This window comes from Cetorhinus maximus, chromosome 7 (genome assembly GCF_964194155.1).
Source record: "Cetorhinus maximus chromosome 7, sCetMax3.hap1.1, whole genome shotgun sequence".
Taxonomy (NCBI): domain Eukaryota; kingdom Metazoa; phylum Chordata; class Chondrichthyes; order Lamniformes; family Cetorhinidae; genus Cetorhinus; species Cetorhinus maximus.
In genome coordinates, this window is record NC_135885.1 from 38,712,985 (window position 1) to 38,730,633 (window position 17,649).

The 17,649-nt window shown below is 42.6% G+C and overlaps 1 protein-coding gene across 1 annotated transcript in view; it reads left to right on the forward strand.

The window, feature by feature from the left end:
* The first annotated feature begins 869 nt into the window (after nt 1-869).
* LOC144682734 (heat shock protein 105 kDa-like) overlaps nt 870-17,649 on the forward strand; it is a 104,413-nt gene continuing 87,633 nt past the window's right edge. Inside the window, exons 1-2 of the mRNA XM_078545372.1 lie at nt 870-1,196; nt 15,501-15,558. Coding sequence (XP_078401498.1) covers nt 1,090-1,196; nt 15,501-15,558 — 165 coding nt within the window. The 5' untranslated portion in view covers nt 870-1,089. The remainder of the gene's footprint in view (nt 1,197-15,500; nt 15,559-17,649) is intronic.

Genomic DNA, 17,649 nt, shown 5'->3' on the forward strand with positions numbered 1-17,649 from the left:
GCCATGGAATGGCAAGGAGGGATGGTTAGATTTTGTCTTGTTGGAATTGGTCATTGCCTGACACTTGCGTGGCAGGAATGTTACTTGCCACTTGTCAGCCCAAGCCTCGATACTGTCCAGGTCTTGCTGCATTTGGACATGGACTGCTTCAGTATTTGAGGAGTTGTGAATGGTGCTGAACATTGTGAGATCATCGACAAACATCCCCACTTCTGACCTTACGATGGAAGTTGCTGTTGTTGCTGAAAACAATGAATTTCATTTTGAGGCCTTGCTGGTTTTGGAACTACTGAAATAGTTCAGGTTTTTCTGGTTTTGTGATTTTATTGTTAAAGCCTTCAAAACGGGAAAAAAGCGGCCAAAAATTGGCGGGCAAAAAAAAACCCGATAAAGACAACCAACCACGTCCACCCATTTTACTTTTAAAAACATATACAGTTATATAAAAGGTACAACCTGCATAGTCTGGCTAAAATAACACGAACGGGAGGAAGCCCCGTTTTTATGTAAAACTTCCCTTCAGCTAAAGGACGCGGGTTGGGGAGTGGGGGACCTGTATCTGGAAGAACTTCTTTCTGGATCTATGCTTCCCGGTAACAAACCAGCCAGTCCCCTCCCTCCCTCCCTGTACTATCTGACCACGATGTGAAGATTACCAGAATGGCGGGGGGAGGAAGAGAAGCTGCTTCCCAGCGAGTGAAACGCCGCCCAAGGCCGTGGAAGCTTCCAGTCGCCTCTCGGAACTTCCCTGCGAACGTCAGAGCGTCCGCGGTCGCCATGGCGACGGGGGGAGGTGGGGGGGGCGCGGTGGCCCGGCTGCCGGCGCTGCAATTGGCTGGAAGTCCGGAGAATGCGGATGAGCGCGTGGGCGGTGCGAGGCGAGTGGATGGTGACAGTTTCTGGAACTTTCCTCCGAGCTCAGTATTTAAAGTAGAGGAGCGCCTGAGCCGGCGTGTTAAAGAAGCTGCGAACCAGCAGTCGGGCGCTCGGTGGCGGCTAGCCAGAAGGCACTATTTGTAAATGTGAAAGGCTCAAACAAACAAGCATAAAAATATAAGATAAGTGTCTGTGAGCTTGATTGAAATAAAGATGTCGGTGGTCGGCTTTGATATTGGATTGCAGAACTGTTACATCGCCATCGCTCGAGCAGGAGGCATCGAGACCATTGCCAATGAGTTCAGTGACAGATGTACCCCGTGAGTAACTTCAGGATGGTGTACGATCACTCAAAATAACTGCACTTCTCTTTATTGTTTTTTTTTCTTCTTCACCCTCAAGGAACATTTCCACCACCTTGGACGGATTCGCGTGTTGATCAAAATATTTGCGCACAAAGTGCCCCAAACATGTTTTGTTCTTTGTAATATTTTGTTAAATTTAGCCAGCAGCAATTCTCACGTCCTTTTTCACCAATACGTAATTTATAAAATTTTCTTTTCAAAATTTTTTTTTTAAATATTTCGGAGTTCAGCGAAAATAAGATGAAGTTCAAAATGATGCTGTAGAGAGAAAAAGCTTCAAATCGTAAATATTTGCTACTTTAATTTTTAAAAAGGGTAGGGAAATCTTGCTAAAGTTATTTTTCTTGATTAAATTGAAGTTCTAATTAAAACGTGGATTAAGTAAAGAATGTGGAATATGCTGGAAATTTCTAGAAACTAGGAAATGTGCCCTTAATAAATGTCATTGCCACGTTTTTCTGAGTTGGGTTCTGATCAACTTTGAAGTCTGAAAATGATTCGAGATTAAACTGTAATTGTTGTAGCGTTGTTGCAGGTGGGTTGATACAACCATCAGGAAATATCTTATTTTGTTGTTTTCTTATTAAATTATAATGTGCAGTTGATTATTAACGCACTACTGACGGTCACAGGTTTTGGATGTTGTATTCATTTGGGTAGCAGGATCATTTCAGACATCAGGGGATAGATAGTTGTCCTTGCTCTTTGGTGAGTCCCCTCAGACCCAGGTAAGGCTCCCATGCTCAGGGCTACAAGCTACCAGTAAAGGTGTAACCAGCGAATTTTCAGTGGCACTGGTGGAAGACTTTTACAGGTGGAGGATTGTTTAGGAAGAGGACTTGTGTTTCTTTTAAGCAAACATGAGGGAAGCAATTAGAAAATCACCTCATGTATTCTTTTCCCTAATCATATTGCGCATTGAAGTGGAAAATAGGAGGCTCTTATCAGCAACTGAAGAGGAAAATGCAGCACTGAGGCATGGAAAAATGAGCAGAGGATCTGCCCTTGAGCAGATCACAACTGCATATTCATTAGGATCTGTATGTATTTCTCTCTCAGATCAGAGTTCTTAATGTTTTATACACTTTGGTGTAGAAATCCCATCACATTTCATGCATATTTTAAATGCAGTTTCACTGAACATACAAATTTTGCCGTTGGACAACCTGTGACAGAAGTGCATAGGAAGCAGAGCGTCACTAAATTTTTTTTATTCATTCATTGGGTCTGAGTATTGCTGGCAAGATCAGCACTACTGTCCTTAAGAAGGTGGTGAAGAGCCACCACCTTAACTGTATGGCTTGCTAGGCCATTTTAAGGGCAGTTAAGATCAAGCATGTTGCTGAGGGTCTGAAGTCACATCATTGAATCATAAAATAGTTACAGCACAGAAGGAGTTTGTTTGGCCCATTGATGCTGGCCCTCTGCAAGAGAAGTTTAGTTATTCCCACGCCCTGGCCCATTCCCTTCAGATGCTTATCCAATCCTTCTCAGAAGCCACAATTGAATCTACCTCCACTGCCCTTTTATCAAGTGCATTCCAGATTATAATCACTCCTGTTTTTTTTTTAAAAACGTCTTCCCCTTGTGTTGCCAAAAACCAATGACTATAGATGTGACCACTGGTTCTGGACTCTCCTGACAATGGGAAGAGTTTCTCTCTATCTAAACCCCTTGTGATTTTGAGCACCATCAATCAAACGTCACAGCCTCCTTGAAGGAGAACAATATCAGATTCTCCAACCTAGCCATGTAACTGAAGTCACTTATCTCTGGAACCATTCTCGCAAATCTTTTCTGCAACCTCTGTTCACATCCATCCTAAAGTACGATGATCCAAAATTGGACAAAATTCTTCAGCTGAAGCTTAACCAGTGTTTTATAAAGATTCATCATAACTTCCTTGTTTTGCACTCTGTGCCTCTATTTATAAAGCTCAGGGTCCCATATGTATTTTTAACCATTTTATCGTCCTGCCTCCTCCTTCAGTGTGTACTTGTGACCCCAGGGCTCTCTGCTCCTGCACTCCCTTTGGAATTGTACCCTTTAGTTTACATTGCCCCTCTCCTTGTACAGGCCAGACTGGTAAGGGCAGTAGATTTTTTTCCCCAGAGGACATTAGAGAGCCAGATTTTTTAAATTACTATCCAGTAGTTACATGGTCATCATCACTAACACTTTTTTAAAAATTCCAGATTTATTTAATTAACTGAATTCCCCAGCTGCTTTGAGCTTTGCACACATATCAGATCATTTGCCCAGTTCTCTTGATTTACTAGTCTGTGGCAGCCTTCCATCTCATAAGATGATGGTTTGCACCGTGGTAGTCAACTGTGTAAAGCATTGCCAAGTGTGGCTCAGGAGCCCACTCGGGCATGGCAGTTCCTGCCACAATTGCTCCACAGAAAGACAGTGGGCTGAGAAGGTGCACAAGTTGCTGGCTACTGTTTTCTCTGGGCCTTCTTCTTGGCCAGCTGAACTTTTAGGCTCTGTTTGCCTCTTCCAATCAGTCTCCAGAAGTCACAGCCATCAATGACTGTGTCTTCTGGTTGTCAGTATCAATATCCGGCATCTCCTATCTTGCAAGAAAGTGTCCTGTAATGCAGATCTGTATGCCCTGGTGTTGGTAACCCAGTGGCCAATTCACTGTACCAAAAGTCTTTGGGTATCTATCTGATGAACGTGGCTGAGCCAGCTCAGACATCATTGGCTTAGCAATGAGCTTATGTTGGTGGAATTAACACACTCCTCTAAGTTGGTGACCTTGTCCTGCCAAGAGATGCCAAGGATAAGTTTGAGACAACAAAGGTGGAAACTATTCAGCTTTTTCTCTCGTCTAGCACATGTCGTCTATGTCTCACTACTGCAGAGGACCATGGTGAGGATGCAGGCTAGGGTGGACTTGTGTTTGGTGTTCTCAGCCAGGTTACTGTATTCCACACTCTTGGACATAACGGCTGCAGCTTTTGTCATGTGTCTTGATTTCAGATCAAGTGACAAATTGCTGGTGATTGTGGAGCCTAGATATATGAAATAACAACCTCCAGTGTCACATTGTCAATGCTGATGGTGGTATGGGCCATGACATTTGTCTTCGTGATGCTGATAGTCAAACCAAACTCTTTACAGGCATGAGAGAGCCTGTCCATTCGCCACTGAAGGTGTTCCTCAGTATAGATTGTTAGTGTGGCATTGTCAGCATAGAGCAACTCTGAGGACTCGGCGCACTTTGTCTTGAATCTCAGGCGAGCAAGGCTGAACAGCTTTGTCAGTTTTGGTATGCAAGTAGGTGCCACTGTAGATGGCATCAAGGCATATGACCAGCAGCAAAGAGAAGAATATGCAAAAGGGTGTCGGTGCCAGAACACAACTCTGTTTGACCCTGCAGCAGATCTCAGGGTTCCCCTGCTTCATCATTATACTTAACCTTACCCATCATCTTGTCATGGAAAGAGGAGATCACATTGAGCAGCTTCGGCAGGCAGACAATTTTGTTCAACAGCTTAAACAGACCGCTTTTGTTCACATGGCTGAATGCCTTGGTGAGATCAATGAAGGCAGTATATAGTGGTCTTTTTGATTGCAGCATTTCTCTTGCAGCTGCTGGACTGAGATGATCATCTCAGTTGTAGATCTCTCAGTTCTGAAACCACACTGGGATTTGGGACAGATGTGTTCAGCCAAGATCTGCAGTCTGACAAGGACAACATGGGCTAATACTTTTCCCAAGATGTTCAGCAGAGATGCCTCTACTAGTTTTTTCAATCATTGCAGTCACCCTTGTTCTTTTCCAGGGTCACTATCTTTACATCATGCATATCCTGGGGGACTTCCCCCTCTCTCCAGAGAAGTTTGTGTAGATGCTGCAGGAGTGCTAGTTTCCTGTGCTTGATGAATTCTAGTGGTATAGCAGCAGCACCTGGAGTCTTGCCCATGGTAACCACTAAGTTCAATATCCACCTCTTCCATGATAGGCAGGCATTCTATGGTGTCTAGAGTTTCCTCAATGACAGTGTTCGCCTTAGAATAGTCCAGTGGTATAACTACTGTGCTACTGTAGCTAATGAGTTGGAAGTGGGTGGCACTTAAGCAGCATTTACAGCAAGTACTATAAAGTTTATTTACTCAGCAAATAAAGTCTGCTTAGAGTCTGTTTAAAGAGCCTGTATGATCTGAAACAGGCAGAACTCGTGACTAAAACTGTAATGTCTCCTGATGGTGATTTTCTCCAGCAAAATACAGTGATTGGAAGATGGTTAAATAATACAAATTACGTGCATACAATTAATCCCAGTCACTTACAGCAGTACAGCCTCCAGTTGCAATTGACGAGGAACCATCTAACCATCTCCATTCTGGCTAGAAACAGTGGGGTGTCCACATACTACCCACAAAAGTTCACTGCCGCCATATTGGTAATGGCAGACTTCCTGCTGGAGCCCTGAAGTGAATTATAGCCTCATTGTAAAATGCTAATAGGAATTAAAATGCCAATTAAGGCCATTAAGGATTCAATCAAATGTTATTTTTCAATGCCTGTCCATGGTTGGAGTCACATGAGGGGACATGTTTTTTAACACCTTAAAATTCTTTATTTTTTATTTTCAAAACTGTTCATCTCCATGAGTTCAACTCTGTCCCTCAGGAAGCTTTTCCAGCGTGCATGTGCAATGTTCATCCTCGCCCTACTCTCTTCTCCACCCCCAACACAGGCAGCACTGAACTTCCCACCTGCCTGATGAGGGAAAAATCCTGGTCTATGTTAATGCGCACATGTAGTTATATTTAAGACCAAGATAAATAGGTTCTTAATTGGTAAGGGGATCAAAGGTTACGGGGAGAAGGCGGGAGAATGGGGTTGAGAAACTTATCAGCCATGATTGAATGGTGGAGCAGACTCGATGGGCCAAATGGCCTAATTTCTGCTCCTATGTCTTATGGTCTTATATAATAGTGTAATAAACATAGGAGATGATGCAAGATGGGTTAATAAAATGAAGCTGTCTTTTTAAATGATGACAGTTCATTTTCATTTTTCAATAAGGGAGTGTCATGAAAATATAATTTCATAATGTTATTGGGATTTATTGTAAAGTAGAAATGGTGGGGTCTGGATGGTCTGTGTGTGTGTGTGTATATGAGACTTAATTGAATTAAAGACAGCTGGCCTGAAGGCTTTGATGTATCAGAAGAGAAGCTAGGTTTGAAATGCTAAATAAGTGAACATGGCTAAAGTTTTAGAATGTGAAGAGTAAAGGAAAATTTGCATTTTTAGATAAACCAGAGTAGTTGAATTTCAAGAGAGTGAAATGTTACACTTAACCAGAAGAATCCAAACTGTTTATTTTTCCCAAAGTTTACTGATAAAATTGGTCCTATAACAGACTTTTATTATTAGAAAGGTAAAGTCCAAAGACATATTGGAACAGTGGGATTTGCATTATAAAGGGAGAAACCTGAATAAAGAAGATGAGGTTATGTGTAAGGAGAAGGCATCCTAAGATCTAACAAGTGTGAAAAGCCTCCAGCCTCTGTGTACCTAGCTGCTGCCTATAGGAACCGAAGCTAAGAGAATTCACTGTGAATATCCCTGTTCAGGTTATCATGTGCTTTGCCAGGGTCTCTTAAAATCTATCTTGTTTTTACTGTTCCCTTAACAGGGGTGTAGCTGGGAGTCGGATTAATTAGAGGAGCTAGGATTTATCATAGCAGTAATTTGTAGACCTATGTATGTGTTTAAAATCTGCTTTTATTAATAAATGTTTAATTTAGTTTTGTAAAAGCCTCAGACCCAGACTTATTACTCCTGAATTCAAGGTACGCATCTCAAAATAAAAATACAAATTGCAAAACAGTTGTGGCAGTTGTTTCAAGTTTCCCTCTGAGATTTGAACAACTCAGCATTTACCATCCCCTGTGCCATAATCAGAAGTGTCAAGGTCACAGCATACACTACCCAGGCGATGGATCAGCTTCCTTTATCCCTCAAAGCAGTGCTTCCCAAGGCTCAGATTGACATGTCAGGTGGTTGTGTAACTCTCCAGCTTTTGGAAGAAGTGCTGGACCTGGTGGCCACAGATTGCCAGTTGCTGTGAAAGTTGCCACTGCCCTCAATTTTCTTGCACCTGGGTGCCACCAAAGACATCTCCCAGTTGGATGCATATAAATATGTAAGACAGGTGAGTGATGGATTTGTTAGTTTCTCCTGAGATGACGATAGCTAGTTTGAGCAGACACATCCGTGGCTGGCTTCCCACAGGAACAGGGCACTACCAAATGTGCACATTCACAATCAGAGGACCAGCAGATCATGAGCCACTAGGGATTTCATACGATCAGCTGGTGTCCAACCAAAAGAGAAGGCTTATGCAGGTTTTTGCTAAATTTCCAGTTGTCGTAATGTTTCCATCATGCAACAGTGCAGCATCCCAAAACTTTCCATTCTTGCAATTAGACTGTAAGGATGGCTCTTGGGAACCAAAGGAAACCCCTTCAAACTTTACTCCTGAGAAATATAACTAACGAAGCTCAAAATGGCACATAGCCACATATCCACCAGATTGTTATCAAGCAAGCTGAAAATATGCTTCAGTTGCCTAAAACTGGTCTGGAGGCAACTTTTAGTACTTGCTAGTGAGCATCTCCAGAGCATTCTGTACAACATCGCACAGCAGAGGATTATAGGTAGAGGATAAAGGTGCTCACTACACATTAACTGGGAACATTTGAAGAGGAGGACCATGAGGATGATCTAGATGGGGCGCCCAACACCAGACCAGCTGCTCAGGATGCCTAATAGTTCAAAGATTCAGTTATGCTGTACAAAATAACTTGCAGCTCCTGAATCCCAGCCACCCTAACCTGAAAAGGGAGTTTTGCAACCAACCATCTAACTGTTGCACATCCCCTCTCCCCGCCCATTAGTCCTATCGATTTCATCTCTTCAGTTATCACCAAGGAAATGGCAAGTTTCCATTCTGCATCCAATGATTGGTGACATAGAAGAGAATTGCAAATGAATGAATTAAATACTATGATAATTAAAGCTTAAAAACATGTACATGGGTGTCATATACATTGGTTGAAATCCAACTGATTTCTTAGTTTGACCAGCATTTCTACATGGTGCAATCACTGATTTCAGCAGAAGTAGAGACCAAGCAATCTGAACGCTTAACTGCTGAGATGCTCTTGCCTTGTGACATCTGGGTCTTGAAGCCCAAAAAGGCTCTGCCCATAGTGCTCCATCTGTACCTTTTTTGACAGGGGCAGTCAGCCATCAGGAGCTGAGGCAATATGTCGGGTACTAGTTCTAAGGAGGGTAATAGGTGAGCCATGGGAACGCTTTGAGTGGAGTACCTAGTTCCATGTCCTCTTTGCAGTCATTATCCCTCCCTTTTTTGGGACAGTGGCATATCCCTCCTATAACTAACTCTACTGAGCAGCAATTGGTACAGATCAGCAGTGCAGTGTACAGCCATGGATAAGGAATCTCATGGAAGCCAGCATGTATACTGCCCTAAAAGACCTGGACTGCTGTAGTCACATCCCTTTTTTTTTTGGAGGGCTCATTTGATCATATTTAAGGCTCCACAGAGATGGCAACTCAGCAGAAGACATTCTTGCAGCTGCCTATGAGACCAATCCAATTATGTTGAAGCTGGACTCCTGCATCCCTCTCCACGTGCAACATCTGTCAGCATCCTACAAATATACTGATGTGCCTCCTGAACTCTCGTTTTTAATTGGTTCCTGGAGGCTCAGCATCTATGTCCAACTGAGCAAAGTTTGGAAAGAGATGGACCCCTGACAGGGACACTTCACAGCTGTCACTGTACCAGTATCTGCTTGTGCTCGTTTGTAAAGTGTGAATCGCCAGGTGAAAACCCAACTAGTTTTCTAATTGGCTGCACTGAAATGCGGTATTTGCATTCGTGCATGGTGGTATTTGCTGTGGCATTGCACTCTCAAAGAATGAATTCCTTTTGATGAATCATTTGCATTCATCCAAATACATGAAGGCTCTGGAAGAGAGAAGGAGGGTATGAATTAGTAGTGGCAATGTAGCCATTTTGCCATTCAGCATTATCAGGCTCCTATTTCACAAGTTGCTTAAATAAAATCAACATGACTAGGTCTTTTGTATGAAATGTGTGGCTGATCTAATTCTTTTACCAGGCATCTGAATTCCATATCTCTCCATCCCTGATTAGGGACATAAGCATACCACTGATCTCTCTTGCCACCTCCCTCCCCTGCCTCTGTTAACTGCAGAATCTGGACACCCACGTCCAGTCTTCTCCATCTCCCTTGTGATCTTCTACAATAGAGGAAAAACCAAACCTGAGTGACTAAGGCATGCCTTTACACCTGCAGCCCTGAAATACTTTAGGGGAGGCAGGAGTGTAGTGGGAATGTCACTGGACTGGTAATCCAGAGGCCCAGACTTGTGCTTTGTGGCAGGTAGTGGAATATAAATTCAATTTAAAAAAAACTATCAAAACCCATCTTGTTCATTAATGTCCTTTAGGGAAGGCAATAGGCCGTTCTTACCTGGTCTGGCCTACATGTGACTCCAGATCCACAGCAATGTGGTTGACTCTTCACCGCCCTCTGAAATGGCCTAGCAAGCCTCTCAGTTCAAGGGCAATTGGGGATGGGCAAGAAATGCTTGCATTGCCAGTGATACTCACATCCCATGAAAGAATACATTTTAAAAAAATGTTTCCAACTGTCAGTTGCCCTCAAATGCACCTCATCTATCAGCTGGATGCATCATATTTGCATAAGCAGTGGCAGTGGTAAATAAGGAAGGCGAGAAAATGAAACAAATGGGTGCTTCTAAACCATAGAATGGTTAAAGCACAGAAGAAGACCATTTGGCTCCATGTCACTTGAGCCCATGTCAGTTCTCAGTGAGTGGGACTAGTTAAATTGCTCTTGCAAAGTGGATGGCCACATTCTGCAGCTGACAGATGCAGAGGAGGGGTCAATGGAGATCAGTGGCATATATATGTCCCTGATGGGAGATGGAGAGATGCCGAGTGACTGAATTAAATAGATCCGACACACACCTCGTACAAGACCTAGTTGTGTTGACTTTATTTGAGCAATGCATGAAATTTGAGGCTGGCCCTATCTTTGTACCCCTGCAAATGTTTTTCCCTTCAGGTGCTTTTCCAATTTTATTTTGAAAGCCCCATGATTTGAATCTGCCTCCACAGTCCTCCGGTAGTACATTTTAGGTCCTAACCATTCGCTATCTTTTTAAGAAAGATTTCCCATATGACTTTGTTCTTTGGCCAGTTTAAATCAGCATCTCCTGGTTCCCAACCCTTCCACAATGGGAAATGTTTCTACCTACTCTGTTTAGAACACTCATGATTTTGAATACCATTCAAATATTTTCTATAAGGAGAACAACCCCAGTTTATAGATTCTAGAATCTCTCCAATCTATCATAACTGAAGTCCCTCACCCTATAACCATTCTCGCAAATCTTTTCTGTACCTGCTCTAAAACCTCCACGTCCTATCTAAAATGCAGTGCTCAGAATTGGGCGCAATAGTCCAGTTGAGGCTGAATATCAGTGTTTCACAAAGACTCATCATAACTTCCTTGCTTTTGTACTCTGCTCTATTTAAAGCCCAGGACCCCATATATTGTTTTTTAAGTACTTTCTTTACCTGCCCTGCCACCTTCAACGGTTTGTGCACATATGTCTTAGGTCTCTCTGTTCCTGCACCCTCTTTAGAACTGAACTCTTTTAGTTTATGTTGCCTCTGTTCTTCCTACCAAAATGTATTACTTTACACACGATTGTATTAATTTCATTTGCCACAGGTCCACCCATCCTAATATCCTGTCTTAAAGTATATCGCTATTCTCAATTCACAATACTTCCCAAGTTTATGAATTCTGTAAACTTTGAAATGTTGCCCTATACATCAAAGTCTGTTGTTAAACATTAATCAAGAAAAGCAGTGATCTTAATACTGATCCCAGGAAACACCACTGACCTTCCTCGAGTCTGAAAAACAGCTGTTCACCACTACTGTGTTTCCATCACTCAGCCCACTTTAACTATGCTGCCAAAGTGTCTCTTTTTTTATCAGTGGGCTTCAACTTTGGCAAACCGTTGTGTGGCGCTTTTACTAAATGCCTTATGGAAGTTTATGTACACACATCAACCTCATTACCCTCAACAACCCTCTTTTACCTCATCAAAATTCTCAAAATTAGTTAAATGTGATTTACCTTATCTGTGCTGGCTTTCTTTAACTGATTGTATGTTGCCTCCCTGGGGCCAGGGTCAAGGATGTCACAGAGCAGCTCCTGGACATTCTTCTGGGGAGGGTGAGCAGCCAGAGGTTGTGGTCCACATTAGTATCAATGACTTAGCAGGAAGGGGGATGTAGTCCTGCAATCAGAATTTAGGGAGCTAGGTAGAAAATTAGCAAGCAGGACCTCTAATGTAGTAATCTCTGGATTGCTCCCAATGCCATGTGCCAGTGAGTACAGAAATAGGAGGATAAGACAGATGAATGTGTGGCTGGAAAGATGGTGCAGGGGGGAGGGCTTTAGATTCCTGGGACACTGGGACTGACTCTGGGGGAGATGGCACCTGTACAAGCCAGACAGGTTGCACTGGAACACAGCTGGGACTGAGTTCCATGTGGAACGTTTTGCTAGTGCTGTTGGGAGGGCTTTAAACTAACTCGGCAGGGGTGTGGGAACCAAGAGAAAATATTAGAGTGGAATGCCAGGCTGCACAAAATACTGGGAGGGACGGAAACTACTAGTATAGAGAATAGGAAGGGAGAAAGTAACAAAATCTAAATCAGGATTACTATGCATGTATGTGGATGCAGAATAGTAAATAAGATTGAGTTGTTACAGGCACAGATCGCCATGTGGAAATATGATGTGATAAGACCTGGCTCTAGGGAGGGAAGAACCGGGTGTTAAATATTCCTGGATACAACATGTTCAGAAGAGATAGGAAAGGAGGAGGGGTGACGGTATTGGTTAAGGAGAGCATTGCAGTGCTGGAGGGAGAGGATGTCCCGGAGGGTTCAAGGACAGAATCAATTTGGCTAGAGCTAAGGAACAAAAAGGGTGCAATTACATTGCTTGGCGTAGGCCATCAAATAGTGAGAAGGATGTAGAAGAACAAATCTGCAGGGAAATTAGTGAGATGCAAGCATTATAGAGTAGTTATAACAGGGGACTTTAATTACCTGAATGTAGACTGGGACAGTGATAGTGTAAAGGGCAGTGAGGGGCAAAATTTCCTAGATTGTGTTCAGGAGAATTTTCTACAGCAGTATGTGTCCAATCCAACAAGAAAAGATGCACTGTTGACCTGGTTCTTGGAAATGAGGTGGGCCAAGTAGATCAAGTGTCAGTGGGGAAGCATTTAGGAGACAGTGATCATTGTATTGTACGTTTTAGGATGATAGAAAAGAACAATTGGAAATCTAGAGTAAGAATAATTAACAGGGTTAGAGCTGACTTTGGGGCAAGAACGGAGCTGGGCCAGATAGACTGGAACAAGAGATTGACAGGAAAAACTGTAGCTGAACAATGGGCTACCTTCAAAACAAAAAATTGGTTTGGGTATAGTCCATTGAAAGGGAAAGGTAGGGAAAACGAATCCAGAGGCCTGGATGAAAAAGGAAATTGAAATTAAGATAAAGAAGAAAGTATGCTTATGACAGGTGTCAAGTAGAAAATACAATTGAGAACCAAGAGGAATACAGAAGGTTCGGAGAGGAGGTGAAAAAGCATATTAGAGAAGTGAAGAGGAATTATGAGAAAAGACTGGCAGCCAACATAAAGGGGAGTCCCAAAGTCTTCTATAGACATGTAAAAAGGGTGGTAAAGGGAGGATTAGGGACCTAAAAGGGAACTCACACATGAACGAAGGGGCCACGGCTGAAGTACTAAATGAATATTTTGCATCCATCTTAATCAAGGAGGTAGATGCTACCCAGGCCATGGTGACAGATGAGGATCACTAGAAGGGGTCAAAATTGACAAGGAGGAAGTGTTGAATAGACTTGGTACTTAAAGTTGACAAGGCACCGGGATGCATCCAAGGATATTGAAGGAAATGAGAGTTGAAATTGCAGGGGCGCTGGTCATAATCTTTCAGTCTTCCCTAGACTCGATGGTGGTGCCAGAGGACTGGAGAATTGCAAACATTATGCCCTTGTTCAAAAAAGGTTGTAAGGATAAGCCCAGCAATTACAGACCAGTTAGCTTAACTTCAATGGTGGACAAGATTCTAGAAACAATTATTTGGGATAGAATTAATAGTCACGTGGAAAAGTATAGGCTGATTAAGGAAGAGCCAGCACGGATTTCTAAAGGGGAAATTGTGTTTAATTAACTTGCTGGAGTTTTTTGAAGAGGTAACTGAAAATATTGAGGGTAATGCTGTTGATGCGGTGTACATGGACTCAAAAGGTATTTGACACAGTGCCACACAACAGACTTGTGAAAAAAGTTATTGCTCATGGAATAAAAAGGACAGTAGCAATGTGGATACAAAAGTGGCCGAAAAATAGGAAGCAGAGAGTAATATTGACGGATATTTTTCAGGCTGGAAGAAGGTTTGTAGTGGAGTTCCCCAGGGGTTGGTTTTGGGATCCTTGCTGTTGCTGATATATATTAATGATCTGGATCTTGGTTTGCGGGGACAATTTCAAAGTTTGCGGATGATACGAAACTTGGGAGTGTTGTGAACAGCGAAGAGGATGGTGTGAAACTTCAAGAGGACATCGACAAGTTGGTGGAGTGGGCAGACCCAGGGGTGAGAAATTTCAGCTGTGAAGATAGATTGGAGAGGTTGAAACTGTTCTCCTTGGAGAGAAGAAGGCTAAGAGGAGATTTGATGGAGATGTTGAAAATCATGAGGGGCTGGTCAGAGTAGATTGGGAGAAGCTGCTCCCACTCATAAAAGGATCAAGAACGAAAGGGCACAGATTTAAAGTGATTTGTAAAAGAAGCAAATGTGATGTGAGAAAATCTTTTTCTCACAACGACTGGTTCGAGTCTGGAATGCACTGCCTGGAAGTGTGGTGGAGGCAGGTTCAATCGAGGCATTCAAGAGGGCATTAGATGGTTATTTGAATAGAAGCAATGTGCAAAGGTATGGGGGAAAATGCAGGGCAATGGCACTAGGTCATAATGCTCATTGGAAAGCTGGAGCAAACACAATGGACTGAATGGCCGTCTCTTTTGGCACCAAAAGACTGCTAAAGATCAATAGTTGTATGCAATTCTTTAAACTATCCCTTCCAAAGCATGCAGTGGTTTCCTACTTGGGTTTGTGCCTTTCCTGGTTAACCCCACAAGAAAGCTTGCTTGCTTTTGCTGCCTTTCTGATACCAGCAAAATACACAATCTAATTTATCTACGTTTGACTCAGTTAATGATCTGCAGAGTTACCTCAGCCCCAGACAGAATTAAGCTTTTTTGTAGCTCCTGCAGCAGGACCTCATGTACAGAACCAAAGGGAGAGACGTTGCCTACATACCTCTGGTGCGTCACTGAACAATTGGCCATTAATGGCAAATTGCAGTCTTTCAAGTGCTGCTGCCATTCCAGATTTTAAACCACTCACCACCCTCCCTCCAAAACAAAGTGTTGGTCCAAGCATAAGCTGTTTAGACAATTTTTTTTTTCATGTGATGGTAGTCTGCTTAAAGTTAAAATTTGACATGGCTTGACCTCTTCGCTATCCATAGGCCAATTCAGTTCAATTTTCTGAAATCTATAATTTCTCCATGTCATTCATTCGCCTCGCTCTTGGTTTCTGCCCATGTGACCTTGCATTTCCCTACATGTGCACACCCTCAACTGTCACTGACTGAAATGTCATGTGTGTGGGTGTGGGGAATGTGGTTAGTTTTCTGCCATCCCCAATAGGAGGTTTACTCAGTGGTGTCATTTCCAATAGGTTACCCAGTGAATGCTGAGAATTGAAATGATGTTTTGGGTCTCGGCTCCTTTTCTCAGCACACTTGGGAAGTAGACCTTTAGGAGGGATAAACATTTTTTTGGGTGAATTAATTGGTCACAGTTGCAATCTTATTTGCTGCAGCCCAGCCACCCAAAATATTGGACTGAAAACAAATTCCCTCCATAAAGAACAGGACATGTGTAGAATCCAAGTTATTAATTTTTAAATAGTTGATTTGCTATTCATGCACAGAAATATGAATTCTTAATTAACTTTTTCCACTTTACTAGGTCAGTTGTATCGTTTGGGTCAAAGAACAGGGCTGTTGGAGTTGCAGCTAAAAGTCAGGTAACTTTTCTTTCTAATCTAAGTATCAGTACAAATTTTCATGAGAAGCTATGTATGAAATTTCCTTAAGATAAAAGCGAAAAAACTGCGGATGCTGGAAATCCAAAACAAAAACAAAAATACCTGGAAAAACTCAGCAGGTCTGGCAGCATCTGCGGAGAGGAGCACAGTTAACGTTTCGAGTCCGAATGACCCTTCAACAGAACTGCAGTTCTGTTGAAGGGTCATTCGGACTCGAAACGTTAACTGTGCTCCTCTCCGCAGATGCTGCCAGACCTGCTATGAAATTTCCTTATTAGTTTTGAGTTAATAAGCATAACCCATGTCTAATTTGGGCACCACTTAGTCACCAGGCACTGTGTAAAACCTATTACCATGCATTACAACTATTTAAACCCTAAACATTCCTTTCCATGTACTGCTAGAAGGGTAAAAATGCAGGTTGGGGAAGGAAGGAGAATGAAACTACTGATTACATCTGCAAATGTACTAACATAGTGTATATTGTGAACTTAATATGACATCCCACTTTTTCCACAATTTTTAGTTTTGAGTTTTAGCTAGATGCCTCAAAATAATGGCTGTGTAATTGAGTCCCTGCAGCTTGTGGGAGCTGAGACTACTGCCTGGTGTAACAGGTTCATTTTATGTGCCTAAATACATCTTTCCAAGAGTTAAATTTTGAATGCATTTCAAACTTTTGCCTAGTATGGTGCAGCCTAGTATGGTGCAACCTTAACATAAACTTTCCAAGTCAAGTTTTTTTCACATGTACATGAGCATTACAACTGCAGATAATGTGAGAAAAGAGTAAGAAAAATGGAGAAAGCTATGGGATGGAAGCAGAGCAGTGGCACAATCAAAGATGAGACAAATGGTGTATTTCTATGTTGCAAACCCCTTTTCTGGTAAGAACCAAGATAATAAGTTTTAGTGGGAGTTTATGTTAGTACCTTGTTAAAAAGCACATGGTGCCAGACCCTGTCAAAGATTTTTGACAACTCCAAGGAAGTGATAAGTGATTGAGCAGATTGTTCGAGATGTGCGAATCACTTGTGAAAATGGAATTCAAAGATTGCAATAGAATAATACACAATTAACAGTACAAAAAAAGCTCCATGACTTTAGAAAGATTTCAGAAATAATAGATCAGCAGATACATAAGACACCAGGGGCAGGAATTTCACTTGTGTATCTTCTAGTGGTGCTACAAAGGCCTACAGGAATTTTTCATGTGCTCAGTGCACTACTGGTCACTTCCTCTACAGCCCATGTGGTGTAATGAAGTAGAATGGTGTATGCATGTGTGTTCTCTGCATGCACTCATAGTCCTTAAATGGGCACTGTCATCACTATAGTGACATGAACAGGCTGATGCAACCAAATTTGGTCAATGTAAGCGCAGGCACTGTCTTCATTAATCGCTGCTGACACAACAAGCATTTTTTTAATACATTCATGGGAGTGTAGCGTCACTGGCTAGGCCAGCATTTATTGCCCATCCCTAATTGCCTTTGAGAAGGTGGTGGTGAGCTGCCTTCTTGAACCGCTGTAGTCCATGTGGTGTCGGTACACCCACAGTGCTGTTAGGGAGTTCCAGGATTTTGACCTAGTGACAATGAAGGAGCAGCTATATAGTTCCAAGTGAGAATGGCGTTTGGCTTGGAGGGGAATTTCAGGCGGTGATGTTCCCATATGCCTGCTGCCCTTGTTCTTCTAGGTGGTAGCAGTTGTGGGTTTGAAAGGTGCTGTCTGAGGAGCCTTGGTGAGTTGCAAAATCTTTTCTGAGGGCCACTCAGCAAGCTGCAGCTGAGTCAAAGTTTGTGAAAACACTGTTGTGGGTTGGTGGAGCTTTTAGAGGTTTTTGCTGACCACAGGAAGGGAGAAAAAAAACAGTATCTCATACAGGTATGGGAGCAGCAGTTGCAGTATCACTTGCTCTGCAACATAAGCAGGACATGCAGAGGAGGAAGCAGAGGGCAAGCTCTGAGGGGGGAGAATTAAAGGAGGACTCCCCAGAGAAGGCCTTGCCCAACCTATAAGGGATCTTCTGGGAGCATCACTCCTGTGTAGCAATGAATCAGGAGCAGT